Below are 23,925 nucleotides of genomic sequence, written 5' to 3'. Positions count from 1 at the left end.
GGCACAGAGTTTTCACCAGCACAAGTCCTGATGGGAAGAGTACTGCGAAGCACCTTGCCAAGCTCCACAGCTGTCCTGCAACCAGCTGTCCCGCATGGATTTCACTCTAGGCTGAAACACCTACAAGCCAGGCAGGAGCACTACTACAACCGCAACACAAAGACTCTGCCAGAGTTTGCTCCTGGTACCACAGTTCACATGGCAACACGTCGTGGCTGGGAACCAGCTACTGTCTTAAGCAAAAGATTGGAACCACGTGCATACAGAGTACAGACTCCCAGTGGTGTCACATTCTGGAGAAACCGACGTCACCTGAGGAGAATCCACCCCAGTCTACACAGAGAAGACAACGATGACATGCTGGAGCAACCCATTGCTTCACAGAGAGAGGACAGTGCATCACAGGCCCTGCAAGACCAGCGCACTCCTGCCTGTGAACCAAACAACCCCACTCCAGCTGCTCCCACCTACAGCACCAGAAGTGGGAGACTTGTGAAGATGCCTACAAAGTTCAGGGACTATGAGTTCACATAATACTTATGTCCAGCTTACAGATTAGTCAAGTTCTGACTTTGTTTACATTTACGTGTTTCAGTTCAATGAGTTAATATTTACTTCCACATCTTTATAATCAACAGAGCGACTGAAGTTAAAAAAAATGTGTGATTCAAAGGTTGTTTTTTACAGTATATCATTTAAAATGCCTAATGCAGGAGTTATTTCTTGTTGTGATGTTAAAGTTAAAGATGACCCTCATGCTTAAAAAGGGAGGATGTAGTATATTGTTAGAATGATCTGGGATCATCATTGATCGATTAGTTCACCCTAAGGGAGCGCATCGGTATTTGATTTGTTGGATCTGTTTTTCTGTGTAGTACCTGAGCGGCAGAATAAAAGTTACATACAAAGTGTTCACCCAGAAATATGCCTCACCGTTTAATTTTATAGTGTTATAGCCTACATTTATTTAAGCATTTATAAATAAATAATTTGCAACATTAAGCATTTATCATTTTATTTATCAATTTATCTTTTTATGTATATGTGAATGTAATTTATCATTTGATTTATTTATTTCTACTTATGACAGCAAAAAGACAAAATCACGGCATGACAGGCAGCAAAAAGACAAATGACAAAAAGTGTAAAATACTAATTAAATAAATTTCAAAAACTAAAAAAATAAATGATTGTCAAAATGTATAAATAATTAAATAATTTGCAACTTTGACAAAATTCAAAAAGTCAAAATTGCTAAATAAATGACTGTCAAAATGTATAAATTTACAAATAAATAATACAATAAAATTATTTACTTTTGCTTTTTTAAATTTATTTAGGAATTTATCATTTTATTTATCAATTTATCCTTTTATTTATACATTAATGTAATTTATCGTTTGATTTATTTATTTCTACTTATGACTGGTCTCGTCCTCCATACTACAACGCTAAAATAGCGGCACTCGGAGCAGGGTGCAAAATCTCTGGACGCTTGGTCACCCGCCCCTTATTACTAACTCCACCTCCTGTGGAGGCGGTCTCAGGGGCTGGGGGCGTGTCTACAGCTACCGCTTTCTTTTTCCGGTTGCGCACGTGTGTTGTGTGTTTCAGTTTGTTTGGTTTGGACTTTTTTGGCTTTTCGGACAGACGGAGAAAATCCTTAAGAACCAGGTCAGAATCTGCGGTATTTACTTTGGAGGCCGCTGCTATGTTGGGACAGATGGACTTAATTCGGACGATCCGGGACGAGGATGAAAGTCCGGAGGAACCGGACACCGAGTCCGAGCAGGAGGTGAGGTTTGGTTGTTAACTGGTTATCGTTATTAACTTGTGATGGTTTAAACGGTCCTGGGGTGGATTTTGATCGAACACGTTTCAAAATGCTCTCGATTGTCTCGGAATCTGTGGCTCACTGTGGACATCTACTGGTCGGCGTTGGAACTGCAGCCTCGTCACCCAAAATGTAACCGTATGATTTATAATATAATATAAAAAAGGCAAAGTCTTTGGCCGAGCAGTGTTTTTCTCTATCGAAAAATATTGAATTTGTTTGATTGAAATCCTCTAAAAAAAATTGAAGATTCAATTGGGCGATATTATTTTAATAATTTTCTTCAGGGGTTGATGATTTCACAACAAAAGATATTCATTCTCCTGACTTATGTGGCACTGACATGTATGAAATTGCAGCTATGAACATACTGAGATATTTAATGACCATATCATAAAACATTTTTATTCAGTGAAAGTAGATCCTAATGTAGAACTATTCATTACAGCACCTCTAATTATAAGTAAGCAACAGGTTGTTTCTACGTCTGAAGATGAAAGTCTCTCTCTTCACCTGTGACACTTGATCTTCTGAGAGGAAATGGAGCGTGTACCTCTCGTCCAAGAACCGCTGGAGGGTCCTGCCTCTGGAGTCTGCCACCGACAGGACTCACATTCTGGGAAGACGGAAACAGAATTCATGCTAAATTATGGAGAAATAACAAGGGTTTTTATTAGAAACCAAAAGTTCAAAACATTGGCACAAATCAATTTATTCATTTATTGCATAAATATGTGCAAGATTTCTTAGGCTGTGTATACATTGAAATAAAGCGTAAGTACTAATGAAAAATGATAGATTACATGACACTATCATAGAAGGTGAATTACCAGATGACTAGTTATTCCTCAGTTACACAAATGCAGCAAAAGCAGTAACCAGCTAACACCATTTCTATGCGTTTCCTGCCTTTTAATTAGTATGCAAACAGAATATCAATTTCAGTTTAGCTGGTCAAAATGATGTCGATGTCTGGCTGGACCAAGAACCATCATTTCAGTCTTATCAGAATTCAAGAGTAGGAAGTTACTAGACAACCAACTTCTCACAGATATAATATATTAATAAATTTTTCCGAACTACTTTGTTGATTTAAGTTATACAGTTACGGCGGAAATGCGGCTCGCTCAGTGTATTCCTATGCTAGCCTTTTGCTGAGAAAAAAGTTCTCCCATCATGCACCTTGGTGACGTCACCTATTTATAGTGACAAAAGTGTACTTCCTGTTTACAGTCATAATGAAAACTGATCTGGATAGACTGAGAACACACTCGTACTCGTCTGTCATCATCCTCGCTAAGCTCGACTGCCTCGCGCTGCTCGGTATAACTGCATGATTATAATGTATAATAACAACATATAAGTAATAATACGATATGTCTTTAATTTCTGTAACTTGTATAAAACAAAAATAACCAAACCGTGGATTCTGCGCCAGAACTACAAAGTTTTTAAAGCCAGAGTCAGACTCAGACGTGCAGCTGTGCCACTCTGATCACTCTGTTGTCTTGTATTATGAAATAATGCTGAATTTTATGTGGAAATGATCGTTGTACAAAAGCTTCAGAGATTTGTCGCTGAGATAGATGATGACTGGAGGCAGTTTGAAGCAGAAATGAGGTGATAATTGGTGAATCACTACTAGGGATGGGTATTGATAAGATTTTATCGATCGATGCCATTATCGATCCGATTCCTTATCGATTCCCTTATCGATACCTCTTGTGAATTTTGTACTAAAAGTAGGCTTTACAGGTTTTCTATGTATTTCATTGAGTCTTAAAGTAAATAAATATGAAATTAGTCACTGTATCCTTGATCTCTGGACATAAATAAAAATAAACAAAACGGTGTTTCGCTTTGAATTTATTAATTCCAACTGGACACCCGGTTACGCCAATCGGAGGTCACTAAAATTAACATTAAATCGGTGTGTAACTTTGCAAAAACAATGTCGGACTCTGTTGTTTTCTCTGGGCCCCTCCCCAATCAGACCGGGAGTGACATGTTTAGCCGCATGTTCTCCTTGAATTGCTGGCTGTCTGAGTGGTGTCCAAAAAATGAGGTGGGCTTCATTGATAATTGGCAAAGCTTCTGGGGAAAACCTGGTCTTGTTAGGAGAGACGGCATCCATCCCACTTTGGATGGAGCAGCTCTCATTTCTAGAAATCTGGCCAATTTTCTTAAATCCTCCAAACCGTGACTATCCAGGGTTGGGACCAGGAAGCAGAGTTGTAGTCTTACACACCTCTCTGCAGCTTCTCTCCCCTGCCATCCCCTCATTACCCCATCCCCGTAGAGACGGTGCCTGCTCCCAGACTACCAATAACCAGCAAAAATCTATTTAAGCATAAAATTCAAAAAGAAAAAATAATATAGCACCTTCAACTGCACCACAGACTAAAATAGTTAAATGTGGTCTATTAAACATTAGGTCTCTCTCTTCTAAGTCCCTGTTGGTAATGATATAATAATTGATCAACATATTGATTTATTCTGCCTAACAGAAACCTGGTTACAGCAGGATGAATATGTTAGTTTAAATGAGTCAACACCCCCGAGTCACACTAACTGTCAGAATGCTCGTAGCACGGGCCGAGGCGGAGGATTAGCAGCAATCTTCCATTCCAGCTTATTAATTAATCAAAAACCCAGACAGAGCTTTAATTCATTTGAAAGCTTGACTCTTAGTCTTGTCCATCCAAATTGGAAGTCCCAAAAACCAGTTTTATTTGTTATTATCTATTGTCCACCTGGTCGTTACTGTGAGTTCTCTGTGAATTTCAGACCTTTTGTCTGACTTAGTGCTTAGCTCAGATAAGATAATTATAGTGGGCGATTTTAACATCCACACAGATGCTGAGAATGACAGCCTCAACAGGTCGGTTTAACATAGAAAAGGTAAATAATACTCACAGATGTATGCTCTTTAGGGTTTTAGCGTGGGAAAATTAAGCGAAAGAAAGTATAAACGAAGCAACAGATCGAAGCATAGCTTCAATCTGCGAACCACTGCTTCGACTGGTTCAAGGTTCAGAGCAAAGCCGCGCTGCAGAAAAGTTGATTAAGGACCCACTGCAGGGTCTGTAATCAATGTAGAGAAATTATCATTTTCCTGACAACACCCGCCAAAACAACGGCCACTCTGAAGGACTGATAACAGAATCATTAAGCACAAAGCTTATTGATGTCGGTGGATCAAATCATTTCTTACGATACCCGAAAGAAACCGGTTCTCGATACCCATCCCTAATCGCTACTGATGATCCGAAATGACATATGCACAGTGAAGGCAGGGGGCCAATCAGACTGCGGCAGAGTGCCATTTAATGGCTAATGGAATCAGTTCCAAAAAAAAGATAACTGTTGCGTTACGATTGTGGTGCTTCTTGTTTACAAACATTGATGTCACATCCAAGCATGTACATTGGTTGGCAAGAACACGTGTATATACAACCCCTGGCAAAAATGATGGAATCACCGGCCTCGGAGGATGTTCGTTCAGTTGTTTAATTTTGTAAAAAAAAAAAAAAAAGCAGATCACAGACATGACACAAAACTAAAGTCATTTCAAATGGCAACTTTCTGGCTTTAAGAAACACTATAAGAAATCAAGAAAAAAAGATTGTGACAGTCAGTAACGGTTACTTTTTTAGACCAAGCAGAGGAAAAAAATATGGACTCAATTCTGAAGAAAAATTATGGAATCATGAAAAACAAAAGAACGCTCCAACACATCACTAGTATTTTGTTGCACCACCTCTGGCTTTTATAACAGCTTGCAGTCTCTGAGGCATGGACTTAATGAGTGACAAACGGTACAAAGATTTTCAGTTGGATTAAGATCCGGACTATTTGCAGGCCATGACATTGACCCTATGTGTCTTTCTGCAAGGAATGTTTTCACAGTTTTTGCTCTATGGCAAGATGCATTATCATCTTGAAAAATGATTTCATCATCCCCAAACATCCTTTCAATTGATGGGATAATAAAAGTGTCCAAAATATCAACATAAACTTGTGCATTTATTGATGATGTAATGACAGCCATCTCCCCAGTGCCTTTACCTGACATGCAGCCCCATATCATCAATGACTGTGGAAATTTACATGTTCTCTTCAGGCAGTCATCTTTATAAATCTCATTGGAACGGCACCAAACAAAAGTTCCAGCATCATCACCTTGCCCAATGCAGATTCAAGATTCATCACTGAATATGACTTTCATCCCGTCATCCACAGTCCACGATTGCTTTTCCTTAGCCCATTGTAACCTTGTTTTTTTCTGTTTAGGTGTTAATGATGCCTTTCGTTTAGCTTCCTTTAGGCGGTTTCTTACAGTTCGGTCACAAACGTTGACTCCAGTTTCCTCCATTCGTTCCTCATTTGTTTTGTTGTACATTTTTCGATTTTTGAGACATATTGCTTTAAGTTTTCTGTCTTGACACTTTGATGTCTTCCTTGGTTTTAAGAGTTTGATAATCCTCTCCTTTGTTTCAATTGACATCTCTGGTGTTTTCTTTTCACTCATGGTTTCACTTGTAAACAACTAATTCCAGACAGTTTATTGACATTAAGGGTAACTGCCGTTTTTACAAAGTGAAAATATTGCACATATCAAGTAATGCGCTACTTCTGAAGGTTTGAGCATTAACAGACATATGTGCCAAAAGGCATTATGGGAAATTCAAATGAGTCTCTTTCAATCACCCCCCCCCCACTCCAAATGCATAGAACACTGCCATCTACTGGATGGGAGTGTGAATAGCGAGCAATGTTGTGAATTACAATTCATAAACAGAATTTTCAGTTTTGCAAATGCCCTCTTTTTTACAAATAAAAATTACATATTTACAAATAGACATTTATTTGTAAAAACCAACACACACGTCACAGTAACTTACGTATTGGTTTTTACCAATCAACCAATGAAGGAGAGACATGTTTCCTATAATGCGTTTTGGCACGTGTCTGTTAATGCTCGAACCTTCAGAATTAGCACATTACTTAAAAAGATATGTGCGATATTTTCACTTTCTAAAAATGGCAGAGTTACTGTAAATGTTGATTAACTGTCCAGAATGAGTTGTTTATAAGTGAAACCATGAGTGAAAAGTGTTTGTGTTTCATGTCTCCTGCCCACTGTCTGTGCTGTTGCATGTTGAAAGTAAAAGACACTTTTTATGTTTAGCTGTAACTTCCGCTAATGATTTTAGTGGTTTATCAGTTTGACGTTATAAAAGTTAACTTTTCACTTAGCACATTAGCGCTTATCAAAGCTAACTTTTTGGTTAGCTGTGCCCACCACTGTGACTTACCCGATAAGTCTTTTTATATTTTCGGCTGTTCCCATTAGGGGGCGCCACAGCACATCAATCGTTTCCGTCTCACCCTGTCCTCTGTATCTTCCTCTGTCTCACCAACCACCTGTATGTCCTCTCTCAGCACATCCATAAACCTCCTCTTTGGTCTCCCTCTTCTCCTCCTGCCTGGTGGCTCCATCCTCAGCATCCTTCTCCCTATATACCCTGGGTCCCTCCTCTGCACATGTCCAAACCATCTCAATCTCGCCTCTCTGACTTTGTCTCCAAACTGTCCCACCTGAGCTGTCCCTCTGATATGTTCATTCCTAATCTTGTCCATTCTTGTCACTCCCAAAGAGAATCTCAACATCTTCAGCTTTGCCATCTTCAGCTCTGCCTCCTGTCTTTTTGTTAGTGCCACTGTCTCTAAACCATACAACATAGCTGGTCTCACTACTGTTTTGTAAACTTTCTCCTTCACTCTTGCTGATATTCTTCGGTCACAAATCACTCCTGCCACCTTTCTCCACCCACTCCACCCTGCCTGCACTCTCTTCTTCACCTCTCTACCACACTCTCCATTACTTTGAACAGTTGACCCCAAATATTTAAACTCATCTACTTTCACCACTTCTACACCACCAAATTCCAGTGTTCCAGTTGAATTCCTATTTAGTATTGCTTCTTTCAACCAGACCTGTGCTTGCTGAAGGACATGACCTTCAATTCAATTGATGTATTTAGCACCGAATCACAACAGTTGCCTCAAGGTGCTTCACACAAGTAAGGTCTAACCTTACTAACCCCCAGAGCAAGAACACAGGAGACAGTGGTAAGAAGGTACTGCCTCTGATGATTTGAGGAAGAAACCTCAAGCGGACCAGCAGTGATGCCGGTAACGCGTTACTCTGATCTGACCACTTTTTTTAGTAACGAGTAATCTAACGCGTTAATCTTTCCAAATCAGTAATCAGATTAAAGTTACTTCTCCATGTCACTGTGTGTTACTATTATTTTTGCATTGTGGGTCGACAGCAGCATTAAACTTGGTCTGTGGGCAGGAGGTCGGGGTTCGACTGAACTGCCCACTTTCAGCGAGCTGTGAGCTTTTCATCCGCGGTTTTCTGCAGCAGCTACGACTCGTCCTCACCTCTTATTAAAGCGCGGTGACAACAGCACACCTGCACTGAGCGTTACAAAGACATTTTATGTTTTTTTTTTTTTTCCTTTATTTAGAACTCTGAGCTGAGCTGCTCTGTATCTGCTTGTTAAAACAGCTGATCCTCCGCAACGCATCAACAACTAACACTATTTTCCACTCAAATGTACCTTAAGTACTCTTTCTGAGTACCACATGATGTGAAAACGCAATAAAACTTTCTTACCTGTAAATCTGGTCATGTTTTCTGCATAAATAAATGTTACCCATCCAAAGCAGGGGCAAATCCAGATTGAATGGGGGCATGGAGCAGGGATGTCCGCCCCCCCCACACCCCTAGATTAAGGGTCCAGTTTTGAAGCCTTTTTTTTACTACAACTGCTAGTACTTATTATAATAATAATAATAATAATAATAATAATAATAATTTCAACAAGTAAGATGTTTAGAGAGAATTTAAATGTTAGAAAGAATTTAATAGTTACATTTCTAAACAATGTAGGTTAGAAATTGCACGTTTTACTGTTACAGTGCTGTCAGCAGTTAAATATGAGGTCAAGAAAGAGGTCTTTATTTTACTTTTTATAAAACAAGTATTTATTTTCATTGAAGTCAAGAAAGGGTGACTATAAAGTGAGTTTTGGCAAAACAAGTATCATTGTCATGTTGAGGTGGCAGAGGGTTGTTGTTGGCAGCTGGGGAAAGTAACTAAAAAGTAACTAGTAATCTAACTTAGTTACTTTTCCAATTGAGTAATCAGTAACTGGATTACTTTTTCAAAGTAACTGTGGCAGCACTGCAGACCAGACTCAAAGGGGTGACCCTCTGCTTGGGCCATGATACAGACATAAAATACAGAACAATTCACAGAACATATATACAGGAAATGTTGCTGGTGCACAGGACAGGAGGGTTTCCAAAGCAGACACCACACCCATCTGTGGATGGAGCTGAACCTTAAACAGAGAGAAAAAACAGAATCAGGCATCAGAAAGACAACAAATACTGTATAATTTGTCAGCATTAAACAACAAGAAAAACAGGAAATACTAAGGTGATCGCCGGCCACTAGCCCTAAACTTCACTAACAGACCCAGAATTTAGGTAAAGTTGAGGCCGCGGCACGGTCCGTTTACTAATAAAATGAATTAAAAGAGTAAAAAGCATAGTAACATATTATATATCTAAAGTCTGGACTTTAAAGTCTTCACAGAATCTGACTGTTTTATTAATGCAGGGAGATCATTCCACAGAACAGGGGCACGATAAGAGCTTTCCCTTATCGTGCATGTCGTACAATAGCTAACTATATAATAGCTATCGATACCTGTTTAAACAAAATACTACTGATCCGTTTATACAGTTGGAAGGATTTCTCATTTCTGACAGAATGCTCAGAAAGGACAAACACGGCGTCTCAACCAGCCACGTTAGCTCTCACTCACAGTGACCACACCTCTAATTATTCATAAGATCATGGCTTTATAAAGCTTATACTGCTCATTTATTCACAGCGGTCATGAGCGTGGATGTTGGTGAGCTGTGGCTGGCTTGGACTGTGGCGTTCCATGCCCGTTCTGGCCATACAGAGGACTCTGGGGGTATCACACGGATTGTTTGTGGGATGGTTCTAAGGGATGGGTCAGTTGTCCCCTCTGGACTCTATCATGTGTTTGCTTGCTAAGCACCACGGTTTCTGTCTCTGTATGTTTAACAGCTCTTTAGTGTTTTTGGGTGTCAGCTTGGGACTCCGACGAGGGCAGTCGCATCTCCTTCACTCTCCCTTATCTCTGTTCTCTGCTTTAACCTTCAAGTCCCTACTTCACCAGACTGAATTCCTCAAATTATATTGGATACTGGGTCTATTGGACTATTATTGGATTAACCATGGAATTGATCAACTGGTCTCTGAACGCTATTGACACCAGCCTTTCTCCGTTGAGGACGTCGAGGATTTATTCATATTTGGTCTTATGGTAGCAGGGCTGATACTTTGTGGTTTATGTGCTGCCCTGATCTATTGGAAAATTGGCAAGACGGCGGCATCAAGAACCACGGCCCCTCGCTTGTCACTCATGATTAACGAGGTTGGCAAGGCAGTACATTCTTAGACTGTAGGGGTGTCGGAAAAAATTGATTCACGTCCGAATTGCGATTCTTATTTATTACGATTCTGAATCGATCCAAAATGTCCAAGAATCGATTTTTTTTTTTTTAAATTTATTAAACATAATCTTGCTTACTCGCTGCGTGTACTGTTTGTCAGGCATCTTCGATTTTATTATTTGCTGCGTAAGAATAGGGCAGTCACAATTATTACAATAGTCGCCAATTGCGATTATTTTTCATATTCGTGAATATTTTTCATAATCGCGATTACCGTGAATTACTTATTTTATCCACAAAGTTGCACAAAACGACTCAGAATCTGACATCGTGTTGCACGCAGCCTCGCTGCCTCACTCACTCTGTTTCATCTCGTCTTGGTCGGATGGTTTGCGAGGTCAAATATCCTTAAAACATCCTTAAAAATGAGAATATATAAATGAAATGAGCAAAAATCACACACACACGGGTTTAAAAAACCCTGCTGTGGAGAAGCTGTGCAGAGGCACAGATCACAAAAAGCTGAACATTAACAGCTGTTTACTTTCCAAAGGTATGTGTTTGTTCAATCTTGAGCTTAATGTCGTGTTCAAGCACAAAACGTGACTGATGAGGAAAAAAAGGACGACTTTATCTCACTAAAATGAACTGGAGTCAGAATAAAAAGCTGCTTATTTCTGTTGTTTTCAAAGTTTATTAAGCTGCAGCTATATGTTTAATTATTTCAAAGTGAGTTGCCTCTTATTGTATTCTGATTTATTTATACAAAAAAACCAAACCATGGAGAGTGTATCAGCCTGCATTGTTCTGTTAAGTTTATATCAGTTTTCCTGCACATGTCCAGGTGTTTTTCCTTCTTTATAAGAGTTTGGTGTTTGCTCCACAAAGTTTTAAAACATAATATAAAATGTTCACACTTTTCTTTATAGCAGTTCTGTCATTTCAGAAATGCAACAGAAACAACCACAAATCATAAAAAGTTTGGACTATATGTAAATGAAGATAAAAATAAAAATGTTGCACTATTCCCAGTTTCTCCACTCAAAGAAACCAAACGTTCTTCCAGAGTTGTGTAATCATACTACGATAGTAGAATATAAAGAAAGAAAAAAAAAATAGACAATATAATTGTCAATCGCAATTATTTGCCTGACAATTAATCGTCTCCAGAAATTCCTAATCGTGACAGCCCTACGTAGAAGGAGCTTGACATGACTTATGCAGTGTGCAGAATCTGCAAAATGAAAGTCAAGTACTTCGGAAACACTTCAAATCCGGAAGCCTACATGCGACGCTATCACCCGGAGCTAAAAGAGGGGAGCAGCGGTCTCTGCCGACTACTGACCAGCTCTTCGCTAAACTGCCAGCCAGCTCTGAACGAGCAAAACAGATAAGGAAATTTACATCTAGAATCACTTGATTAACCTTGTAAAGCTGCATTTTCTTAAACATAAACATTTTTTAAGTAATAGAACTATTTCTCAGAGCTCTTTGAATCGAAAATCGATTCTGAATCGAATCGTCACCCGAAGAATCGGAATCGAATTGAATCGTGAGTTGTTGTACGGTTCACATCCCTATTAGACTGTGATGCTTCTTGAACTTAGATGCAAGTTGGATGACTTCTTGGAGCAGATGCTTGCCTTGCAGATGAAGTTGAACATTTCGGAGGCCGGGGAATATTCTTAATTCATAATTGGGAATATTCTTAATTCATAATTGGGATTTGGTTTGTTCAAGTGGAACTGTAAAAAGTGTTTTCACTGCTCAAATCACAACACGACAGGCTTATCAGCCTGAAGGACAAATTGTCCGACTGTTTTCCTCCAGAGGAATGTCTTCTGGCCTTGGTGATTATTTGGCTGTTTCTTATCTCAACTCACAAAGACAATAAACTATTTTCATAGGACTGAAGCATGCTCCACTCCCTCCCCCCACCCCCCTCCTACCCCCCGGCACACACACCCCCACTCCAGCTTCTGCTCACATCATCCCTTCCTTCTGCGGGGGGGGCGTGGTTTTAGGTGCTGCTGGTCCTCGTTCCTCCCCCCAAGCTGGCTGCGGCGCATCTCAGGATTGCTGCATGACCTTCACCCACTTGCCTCAATTCGGATAACGGACTTCTTCAAACTTAGTGCACATAAACAATGTCAAATGTATATGTGCTGTCTTTAATTCTGATGTGCCATTATTACGGTAAACGAGTAATAATTGTGGACTAATTGCTGTCTGAGGTAATTGGAGTGTAAACATAATTTCTCCACTGTGAGATCATTAAAGTATAGCTCATCTCTCGTGTTTGTCTAGAGCAGATGCTTGCCCCTCTGAGTCGGGTCTGCTCAAAGGTTTTTGCTGTGGGTGCTGGTTCAACCCCTGTGAAACGCTGTGGCGTAACTTACATTGTATAAATAAACTGAAACTACAGAGATTAAACCCATTTTTTATTGCCTCTGTAGCATCAAACACAGGTTTCTATGGGTTGTGACTCACTTTAGGAGCCAGCCCCACGTGGCTATTTCAGGAACTGCAAGATTTGGCCGTAGAGTAGCGGCTGCATTTGTGTAATTTGCATTTTAGTCATAAGTCCCTTCAGCTGCTCCCTTGTTGTCTCACTCACCACAGCAAATCCAAGGTGGATCTGCATGTTGATTTGGCCCAAGTTTTGCACCGGATGCCCTTCCTGACACAACTCCACGTTAGATGGAGAAATGAGGCAGGTGTGGGGTTTGAACCGAGAACTGCTGTCATTTGCATTTTAATATGCCGTATGACTCACCTTTCTTTTTGATTAGTCAGCATGTGATCCTTGTGTGTGTTTTACAGGATGCACCAATCATCCTGAACAGAAAGAAAAAATTTGGCAGACGTGGCCGTGGGGCAATGGATTTTAATGCCGACTTTGAGTTTGGAGAGAAAGATGTCATCCTGGACGACACTGACTTGGGCCGGGCTGGACCTGATGAAGCAGCTGAAGAAGAAGGTAGAACCCTGGTTTCCTGCTCTGACATCTCTCTCTCTCTCTGTGTGCTCTGTACATAGGACAGTGCCACGCTTGTTTCTGAGCATCGAGGGTTAGGGTTAGACCTCACCTGTGTGAATAGCGACCAATGTGACCAGAGATTCATAAATGCTGAATCACACTTCATAAACAGAACTTTCAGTTTGCAAATGCCTTTTTTTTTATTTACAAATGAAAAATACATATTTACAAATACACATCTATTTGTAAAAACCAACACACAAGTTACAAATTGGGAAATTTGTGTTTGTGGATCACAAACGCTTGTGCAAAATAGGACTATTTGTAAATCAGCCTCTGTGCATCTGCAGGTATTAATGAGACATATTTAACTCTATAAATGTCTTTTAACTTAAAGAGTAAATGTACATGCTGTCTTCAAGCAGACACACTGTCTATCGCTGCTGAAAATGCATTATGGAGTTCTTTTTTTTTAATTATTATTGAAGTACATGTTAGTTTAGCAGTGTTGTTAGTGTTATAGATTTGTTGTGTTTTATAGTTCAAGGAGTGTACTTAGTTTGGTGAAACTGTGTTATGACCAGTGATGCCAGTAACGCGTTCCTCTAATCTGACCACTTTTTCAGTAACGAGTAATCTAATTGCGTTAATCTTTCTAAATTGGTAATCAGACTAAAGTTACTTCTCCAAGTCACTGTGCGTTACTATTACTTTTGCACTGCAGGTCGATTGCAGCATTAAACTTGCCTCCTGGGCAGGGGGTCGAGGTTCAACTGAACCACCCACTTTCAGTGAGCTGTGGTTTTCTGCAGCAGCTCCAAGTTGAAAAAAACAGTTGTGGCAACAACAGCACAAGATTACAAAGACATTTTAACGCTTTCTTCTCCTTTATTTAAAACTCTGAGCCGAAAACCGTTCTGTGGTCCTCACATCTATGACACATTAACACACTAACACTTTTTTCCACCCAAATGCAGCTCAACGCTCGTTCTGAGGACAGCGTGACATAAAAACTGCTGATAAAACTTTCTTACTTGTAAATCTGGTTGTGTTTTCTGCATAAATATACGTTATTCATTGTTCCGCTCAAATACAGGGGGGCATGGAGCGGGGCAGGGATGCCCCCCACAACAACGACCTTAGATTAAAGGTCCACTTTTGAAGCCTTTTTTTACTGCTAGTACTAATACTACTTGTAATAGTAATAATAATAATAATTTCAACAACTAAAATGTTTAGAGAGAATTTAAGTTTTGGAAAGAATTTAATAGTTACATTTCTAAACGATGTAGGTTATAAATTGTAATGTTTTACTGTTGCAGTGCTGTCAACAGTGAAATATGAGGTCAAGAAAAATATTTTATTTTTATAAAACAAGTATTTATTTTCATTGAAGTCAAGAAAGTGAAAGTTAGTGTTGGCAAAACGGGTTAATCATTTTCATGTTGGGGTGGTGGAAGCGGGGGGGGGGGGGGTGTTGTCACCAGCTGCTGAAAGTAACTAGTAATCTAATTTAGTTACTTTTAAAATTGGGTAATCAGTAAAGTAACTAAATTACTTTTTCAAGGAGTAATCGGTAATTGGATTACTTTTTCAAAGTAACTGTGGCAACAGTGGTTGTGACCAGTAGTGAAAAGTACTTTGCGCTTTGCCACCACTGGCATATGACAAGTCCATATGTGCCGCTTCCACAAAAGACAGAGAAGACTATGTGCTATGTGTAGCATGCACATAAGGTGCAAAAAGAGGTGATCGGTATCAATCAATCAGTCAATCAATTTTTTTTATATATAGCGCCAATCACAACAAACAGTTGCCCCAAGGCGCCTTATATTGTAAGGCAAGGCCATACAATAATTATGTAAAACCCCAACGGTCAAACGACCCCCTGTGAGCAAGCACTTGGCTACAGTGGGAAGGAAAAACTCCCTTTTAACAGGAAGAAACCTCCAGCAGAACCAGGCTCAGGGAGGGGCAGTCTTCTGCTGGGACTGGTTGGGGCTGAGGGAGAGAACCAGGAAAAAAGACATGCTGTGGAGGGGAGCAGAGATCAATCACTAATGATTAAATGCAGAGTAGTGCATACAGAGCAAAAAGAGAAAGAACAGTGCATCATGGGAACCCCCCAGCAGTCTACGTCTATAGCAGCATAACTAAGGGATGGTTCAGGGTCACCTGATCCAGCCCTAACTATAAGCTTTAGCAAAAGGAAAGTTTTAAAGCCTAATCTTAAAGTAGAAGAGGGGTGTCTGTCTCCCTGATCCGAATTGGGAGCTGGTTCCACAGGAGAGGAGCCTGAAAGCTGAAGGCTCTGCCTCCCATTCTACTCTTACAAACCCTAGGAACTACAAGTAAGCCTGCAGTCTGAGAGCGAAGCGCTCTATGGGTGATATGGTACTACGAGGTTCCTAAGATAAGATGGACCTGATTGTCAAACCTTATAAGTAAGAAGAAGAATTTAAATTCTATTCTAGAATTAACAGGAAGCCAATGAAGAGAGGCCAATAGGGTGAGATATGCTCTCTCCTTCTAGTCCCCGTTAGTACTCTAGCTGCAGCATTTGAATTAACTGAAGGCTTTTAAGGGAACTTTTAGGACAACCTGATAATAAGGAATTACAATAGTCCAGCCTAGAGGAAATAAATGCATGAATTAGTTTTTCAGCATCACTCTGAGACAAGACCTTTCTAATTTTAGAGATATTGCGTAAATGCAAAAAAGCAGTCCTACATATTTGTTTAATGCGCTTTGAATGACATATCCTGATCAAAAATGACTCCAAAATTTCTCACAGTATTACTAGAGTTCAGGGTAATGCCATCCAGAGTAAGGATCTGGTTAGAAACAGTTTCTAAGATTTGTGGGGCCAAGTACAATAACTTCAGTTTTATCTGAGTTTAAAAGCAGAAATTAGAGGTCATCCATGTCTTTATGTCTGTAAGACAATCCTGCAGTTTAGCTAATTGGTGTGTGTCCTCTGGTTTCATGGATAGATAACGCTGGGTTCATCTGCCGTAACAATGAAAATTTAAAGCATACCGTCTAATAATACGCTAAGGGAAGCAGGTATAAAGGTGATAAATGGTCCTAGCACAGAACCTTGTGGAACTCCACTAATTAACTTTAGTCTGTGAAGAAGATCCTCCATTTACATGAACAATTGTAATCTATTAGACAATATGATTCAAACCACCACAGCGCAGTGCCTTTATACTATGGCATGCTCTAATCTCTGTAATAAAATTTATGGTCAACAGTATCAAAGCAGCACTGAGGTCTAACAGAACAAGCACAGAGATAGTCCACTGTCTGAGGCCATAAGAAATCATTTGTAACCTTCACTAATGCTGTTTCTGTACTATGATGAATTCTAAAACATGACTGAACTCTTCAAATAACCATTCCTCTGCAGATGATCAGTTAGCTGTTTTACAACTACCCTTTTCAAGAATTTTTGAGAGAAAAGGAAGGTTGGAGATTGGCCTATAATTAGCTAGGTAGCTGGGTCAAGTGATGGCTTTTAAGTAATGGTTTAATTACTGCCCACCGTAAAAGCCTGTGGGTACATAGCCAACTAACAAAGATAGATTGATCATATTTAAGATCGAAGCATTAAATAATGGTAGGGCTTCCTTGAGCAGCCTGGTAGGAATGGGGGTCTAATAAACATGTTGATGGTATCACAGCAGAAACGTTTTCTAGAGGCAAGATGAGTTAGTAAGTCTTTGGAATTTGATCTGTTTCGTCCTTCACAGCTGGAAACCAGTGTCCACATAAGACACCTGTGTTTTAGAAGATGAGTCTAGAAATGCTTTTAATTCCTCATCATGGAAATTGCTTGGTGTGTTTTTACAGAAGTCTATTTGTGCTTGTCTTCTCCCAGTGCGTTTCTCAGCCCGCGGCTGCTTATCTTGACACCATTAAGAAGAAAAAAATACTTATTTTAAAAGCTACAAGCTACAGTGAAGGCAGGGGGGCCTGTTTGGTGGTGACATCTGCCCTTTTTTCCCATTGTGAGTTTTTAAAACAGTTAAATTTGAAGTTACGTAGACCTGTATAGCTGAAGGGTTCACATCCTTTTCTTGCCACTGCATATAACAGCCTCTGCAGGAAGGACAGACCTGTGATACCTCGGCTCCAGACACTGGGGGTGGATCAGTCCGTCGTTGAAGGAGCTTCCTGGCAGCGTGACGGCATCTTGTAGCGGCTGACTCTGGCTCTGCAGCAGAGATGATGGCTTGGCTGTGATCTTGTACATGATTGTGAACCTAGCTTAGGGACCATCTACAACAGGGGTGCCCAAGTTTGGTCCTCGAGATCTACCTTCCTGACACTCAGTTGTCTCCCTGCTCCAACACACCTGAATCTAATCGAAGACTCGTTAGCAGGCTTTTAATGAGCCTTTCTTTGGATTCAGGTTGTTTGGAGCAGGGAGACAACTGAGAGTGTCAGAAAGGTGGCTCTCGAGGATCGAACTTGGCCACCCCTGGTCCACATAGTGCCAAAAACAAGACACCAGAAAAATATTCAATAAATATAAATATTCACCCTATCACACTGTCTCTGAGCGGGACACACCCAGCGGAACCGGGTGCTTGACAACTGAAGTGACAGCTGTTTGGATCACCTCCACACCTCACTGGCTGTGGTGACCCCTGCCAAAAATAAATACTTTTTTTTTTTTTTTTTTTTGCGGTCATAGGGTTTCCTGCAGTAATTGATCCATAAACTACTTAAAATAAAAAAATATAGGTTTATTAATAATGATATTCACGTTTTGTGAGACATTTTTTTCACCATTCACGATTTGGGGGTTAACGGGCCACATTTTGTGCAGTTGTGGTGTGTGGCTGCAAAGATGATTCTTGTGCAACAGAACGTTCATTACAAATAAACCATTGTGTTGTCCCAGAGAACTCCAACCACTCTGGACCAGAAAATTGAAATCATCAGGAAGAAGAGAAAAGCAGAGGTGAGTCCACAGTGACATTAAGGTTGCACTTGATTTGTTATTTGGTCAGGTTCTGTTTCCTGTGGTTTCTCTTCTGGTCTTCAGGGAAAGGAAGGTTTGAGTGACACTGCTGGAAAGCACCCAGAGGAAGGCGTGGAAGAGGACATTAAGCCTGAAACTGGAGGAGACGACGATGATGATGATGATGATGATGAATTTGACTCAGCTGATGAGGAAATCCTGACTAAATCAGGCAAGTCCAACAGAACAGGTTTGGGTTTTTTTGTTTTTGTTTTTAAGACTAAATGTTTTTATGAATTTGTCCGGTTTACCAAACATCAGGGTAAATATGGTACATGTGAGGACAGGACAGTGGACAATGCCACAGGAAATATGTTCAAAAAGGGAATTTCACGTGAATGTGACATTCACAGAAGATACAGTGTCCTCCAAAAGTATTTAATTTGTTTATGCCATTTCAAATACAAAAAAATACAAATGTATGATGTTTGCAGATGACATTGTGATCTGTAGTGAGAGTAGAGAGCAAGTTGAGTCTAGTCTGGAGAAGTGGAGATATGCTTTGGAGAGAAGGGGAATGAAAGTCAGTAGAAGCAAGACTGAGTACATGTGTGTGAACGAGAGGGAGCCCAGTGGAATAGTGCAGTTACAAGGAGTAGAAGTGGTGAAAGTAGATAAGTTTAAATATTTGGGGTCACTGTTTCAAAGTAATGGAGAGTGTGGTAGAGAGGTGAAGAAGAGAGTGCAGCCAGGGTGGAGTGGGTGGAGAAAGGTGGCAGGAGTGATTTGTGACCAAAGAATATCAGCAAGAGTGAAGGGGAAAGTTTACAAGACAGTAGTGAGACCAGCTATGTTGTACGGTTTAGAGACAGTGGCACTAACAAAAAGACAGGAGGCAGAGCTGGAGGTGGCAGAGCTGAAGATGTTGAGATTCTCTTTGGGAGTGACAAGAATGGACAAAATTAGGAATGAACATATCAGAGGGACAGCTCAGGTGGGACGGTTTGGAGACAAAGTCAGAGAGGCGAGATTGAGATGGTTTGGACATGTGCAGAGGAGGGACCCAGGGTATATAGGGAGAAGGATGCTGAGGATGGAGCCACCAGGCAGGAGGAGAAGAGGGAGGACAAAGAGGAGGTTTATGGATGTGCTGAGAGAGGACATGCAGGTGGTTGGTGTGACAGAGGAAGATACAGAGGACAGGGTGAGATGGAAACGATTGATCTGCTGTGGCGCCCCCTAATGGGAACAGCCGAAAGACACAGAAGAAGATGATGTAGAAATACAAACAGTATGACACACTATGATAATCTGTGTGGAGTAGACGGCTCTCAAAAACTGAAGGAGAGAGTGAGGAAAGACACTCAGACAACCAGAAGAAGTTTACAGGCTTCTGTGGCTGTGATTGGAGAAATTGTGTACAGTGCAAGTTTATATTTTGTATCTCCAAGTTATCCAGCTTCATGATGAAGTGGAGCAGAGGAGGGTTTTCTTAAGAAAACCTGAAAGTCAGCTACAATTTCCAGAAGGTACATCTGAGATGTAAGCTGAGATTTGATGTGTAGGTGAAAGAAATGTATTGGAACCAAGTGCTCCAGTAGTTTTGGAGGGGGAGGTATCTCCCACCAATGTGTCGACTTAATGGAAAAAAAACCAGGGTCTTTCTTAATGAGTGTATATATTGTCCTAACTCCATTAATTAAGGCTTCAATACAAGTAACTCTGCCTTCCTGATCCCTTTCTTGCTTTAAAGGAACCCCGACTATAAATACATGTTTATTCTATATGACGTGTGATATTTGTAACATAACTATGGGACAAAATTTGCAAAAATAATGTCAAGTTTTATATTTTAAGAAACTTTATTTCTACGTAGGTCGCCATTGTTGTTTGTAACACAATGCATTGTGGGTAGTGACGTCAAATGTGGGCAGGGCTTCCCGTGTTTACATTACAACTAGCCGCGATTAGCAACGATGAGCTCCTCTGTTCACCCTTTTCAGTTCAAACCAGAGCGTGATCTGCAGTGTGAGGAAGAGAACGTTGAAAATACTGTCAGAAATGAAGATCAGCGCTCTGATCAAGCAAGAGTTGGCCATTGTAGGTGGTGTCTGTGTGGGGGCTGCTTGCCGATGCCGACAGAGAAAGAGAGCATCTGCTGCTCTTTCGCGTGTTTTCGTCCTATTTTCACTAGTTACTTGTCGACAATTTTTCTTCTTGTGGCACTGCATCTGGTTTAAGACGTCGTTTGTATCCAGAACACCAACAAGCTCCCTCGTTAGCTGAGGTCGATGAAAAGCCTCAGGTGCATCCGCGTTGAAGTGACGTGAGCACAGCCGCGGGTCTTCCACAAGCATCCTCCCACTTTTTCCTTAACTTTCTTTCTTTTGGAAAGCAGTGAAGGCTTACCTCGCTTTCTTTGTTGCCCTTAGACTGAAAATAGCATCCAAAAGCCGCGCAATGTGGCATTTTATCTCTGTAGAAGAACTAGCTTTAACACTGTTTTCACTTGTATGAAAGATTTCAGAAACCTTCCCACGTCATCACCCCCAGAATGCATTGCGCAGGCGAAAACATGGCGGCCACGTTGTATTGAAATACGTGATAAATAAACGCTATTTTATATCATTCAAGACTTGTTTATGCACTTCTAACTATATATTTAATAGCAGAGTCAGTGTTTCAATTTTTGACAAATTTGATGTTATAGTTGGGGTACCTTTTAACATGACAAAGTTTAGCTTCTTGTTGATAACAGTGATGGAAGTCTTCTGGAAATGACCAGAATTCAGGGTTTTTCCTCATGTGGTGAGTGTTTCCGGGTTATTTTTCATGTTACGTCAGCATCCATTCATTCAGTTCCACACCCATAGTGTTGGTGGCGGTAATCCTCCATGTTGGTTTGCAAGCCGCCAATAAACGAAAGAAGGAGGCTTCTGTTTGTTTTCCAGGTTGGATTTTAGTGAAGTTTAGGGCTAGTGGCCGGCGATCACCTTAGTATTTCTCTGTTTTTCTTGTTGATTAATGCTGACAAATTATACTGTATTTGTTGTCTTTCTGATGCCTGATTCTTTTTTTCCTCTCTGTTTGAGGTGCGGCTCCATCCAGAGATGGGAGTGGGTGTCTTCTTTTGCAAGCCCCCCGTCCTCTGCACCAGCATGGACTCCAAAAATTTCCCAAAATTTGCTGTGTAATTGTATGGTCATTTGTGTCGGTAGCATGGCCCAAGCAGAGAGTCGCCCCTCTGAGTCTGGTCTGCTTGATTGAACATTCAGCTCCTCCCTTGTTTGCACTCGCGGTCACCACAGCAAATCCAAGGTGGATCTGCATGTTGAATTGGCACAGGTTTACGCCAAATGCCCTTCCTGACAACTCCACATTACATGGAGAAATGTGGCTGGGGTGGGATTTGAAACGGGAACCTTCTGCGCTGAGACCAAGTGCATCAACCACTTGGCTTCCACCCTTGTTGATTTGGCGCAATATAAATTAAATAAATTGATTGAATTGAAATTGAACACTCAGAATTAACACTAAAAGCAAAGTGTACGTGTTTCCAAATCATGAAATTAGTGGACTGCTTGTCCGGAACTCTCCTAATGTGCTGCCATCTTTTTCAGCCGTCCCTCGTGACCCCCTGGAAATGTGTTCCTAAATTATCATCATAATTGATATAATTAACATCCATGTAATGTGGAGTTGTGTCAGGAAGGGCATCTGGCGTAAAACTTGTGCCAATTCAACATGCAGATCCACCTTGGATTTGCTGTGGCGACCCCGAGTGCAAACAAGGGAGCAGCCAAAGGGACTTACTTTTTACAAGCTCAAACTAATAAAATGCTTCCTCCAGATACATTGCGGAGAAAGAACGGCGAAGGAGGAACAGGAGAGATAAAGAAGTGGAGGTGAGTACCAACATGAGGTCATCAAGAACTCAAACATACTTAAAACCTCAGCTCAGTCAGCTTTGCTCCATCTCCAGATCTTAAAAGTAAGTATGAGTCAAATTGGGATTCTTAAATATTTAGGTAAGACATATCTCATCGTATTCTGAAATTACACACACATAAAAGATGACCTTGATAGATGGGCCCCTCTGCCCCTGGATCTGGGTAACAAAATAATGGTGATTAAAAAAAACAAGTATTCTGTCCAGGTTACTTGACCTGTTTCAGTCCTTACCCATTCATATCCCAGATAATCTGTTTAGAGAGAGGGACAGGGGGGTTTCTCTGTTCATCTGGAACAGCAAAGCCCCAAGAGTGAGATACAGAACTCTGCAGCTGTAAAACACAGTGGAGGGATGAGCTCATCGAACCTCAAAGATGACTATTTTGAGGGCCGACCCTCATCACAGAGTTCCAAGTTTCAAGCAAATCAGAAAATGCATGGAGGAGTTATGAGAAGTTGATGGTTCATCCACTAGGGGGCACTCAGCACAAACACAGGGGTCAGGTGCATATGAGGCAGACACTCATCACAGTTCAAGTTTCAAGCAAATCGGTCAATGCATGAAGGAGTTATGAGAGGTTGATGGTACTTCCACTAGGGGGTGCTCAGAGCACAAACAGAGGGGCCAGGTGTGTTCAGGGTCCAACCCTCATCACACGTTAAATTTCAGGTCAATCAGGCAAAGCATGGAGGAGTTATCATGACTTGATGTTCCATGGCGAAGGGTCAAAATGGCGGCACCATAGCGGCCACACCCTTCAACATAGAGAAAAGCTTTTGTTAACTTTTGATCAGTATCGTCTCTGGATGATCTGGAAGAAATTTGAAGTGCATTGGACAAAATCCCTAGGAGGATGTCGTTCAAATACAATGTGTGGAAATCATGCCAAAATGAGAAGAAAATTCAAAATGGCTGACTTCCTGTTTGGAGTAGACCCATGAAACTTTTTGGTATGTCTGTGGAAGTCATACACGTGTACCAATTTTCATCTCCCTACTCCAAAAAAAAAAAAAAAAAAATAACCTATGTGGAGGGGTTTTAGAAAGTTTCAACGGGGCACTATTGAAGCATTTTGCCCCGCCCATGGGTGACGCCCCTATGAATTGTAAGAGGTTGTCATGCTTGGTGTGTATCAATTTTCATAATGATATGACAAAATTAAAGCCATCATCAGGAAGAATGTAATTTCATGGCAAAGGGGCGATATTCGGCACGCCGCCACACGGACGCTGTTACTCGTAACTTCACGGCGATCATTGCCTACATTCACCAACTTGTTCTGCATGTTTTAGAAGTGGAATGAAGTTGATGGGGTTAACTATGTGACATCAGTGCCTGTTAAAGTAAAAACAGGACATTTCCTGTTACCACCAGGGGTGCTATGCATTAGGTGTGAAGCTAATATATGTGAATGTTCAGGTCGGACGCCTCATCATATCCAGCTTCTTGTCTGTCCAGCGCCTTGTGGTGCACAGCCGTCAGCCTCACCCTTCAGTGCCTCTGACAGAGAGGGAAAAGGAGCAAAATCAGTCAGCTGTAAGATTTCACAAATAGTAAATCAATGGGGATGGCAAACAAAAAAAAAAATGTTAGTCTTCAGATGAGTCATCAGGGTCCAA

At 40.8% G+C, this 23,925-nt stretch overlaps 1 protein-coding gene across 1 annotated transcript; it reads left to right on the top strand.

The window, feature by feature from the left end:
- Nucleotides 1-1,622: 1,622 nt before the first annotated feature.
- On the top strand, nucleotides 1,623-20,674 carry LOC117507492 (probable ATP-dependent RNA helicase DDX27). The gene is made up of 5 exons (XM_034167366.1): nucleotides 1,623-1,795; nucleotides 13,226-13,382; nucleotides 18,295-18,354; nucleotides 18,439-18,676; nucleotides 20,613-20,674. Exons 2-5 carry the CDS (start codon nucleotides 13,293-13,295, stop codon nucleotides 20,672-20,674), a joined length of 450 nt encoding a protein of 149 aa, XP_034023257.1. The 5' UTR covers nucleotides 1,623-1,795; nucleotides 13,226-13,292.
- Nucleotides 20,675-23,925: the final 3,251 nt, after the last annotated feature.

Source organism: Thalassophryne amazonica, chromosome 3 (assembly GCF_902500255.1).
Source record: "Thalassophryne amazonica chromosome 3, fThaAma1.1, whole genome shotgun sequence".
Lineage (NCBI taxonomy): Eukaryota > Metazoa > Chordata > Actinopteri > Batrachoidiformes > Batrachoididae > Thalassophryne > Thalassophryne amazonica.
The sequence above is the reverse complement of the archived record's forward strand: the minus strand, read 5'-3'. Positions and strand labels throughout refer to the sequence as shown.

Coding starts and splice junctions, on each gene's coding strand:
- LOC117507492 (XM_034167366.1), top strand. CDS start 13,293: ATGCCGACTTTGAGTTTGGAGAGAAAGATGTCATCCTGGACGACACTG. Junction 13,383..18,294: donor TGAAGCAGCTGAAGAAGAAG/GTAGAACCCTGG, acceptor GTGTTGTCCCAG/AGAACTCCAACCACTCTGGA. Junction 18,677..20,612: donor CCGGTTTACCAAACATCAGG/GTAAATATGGTA, acceptor GTTTGTATCCAG/AACACCAACAAGCTCCCTCG.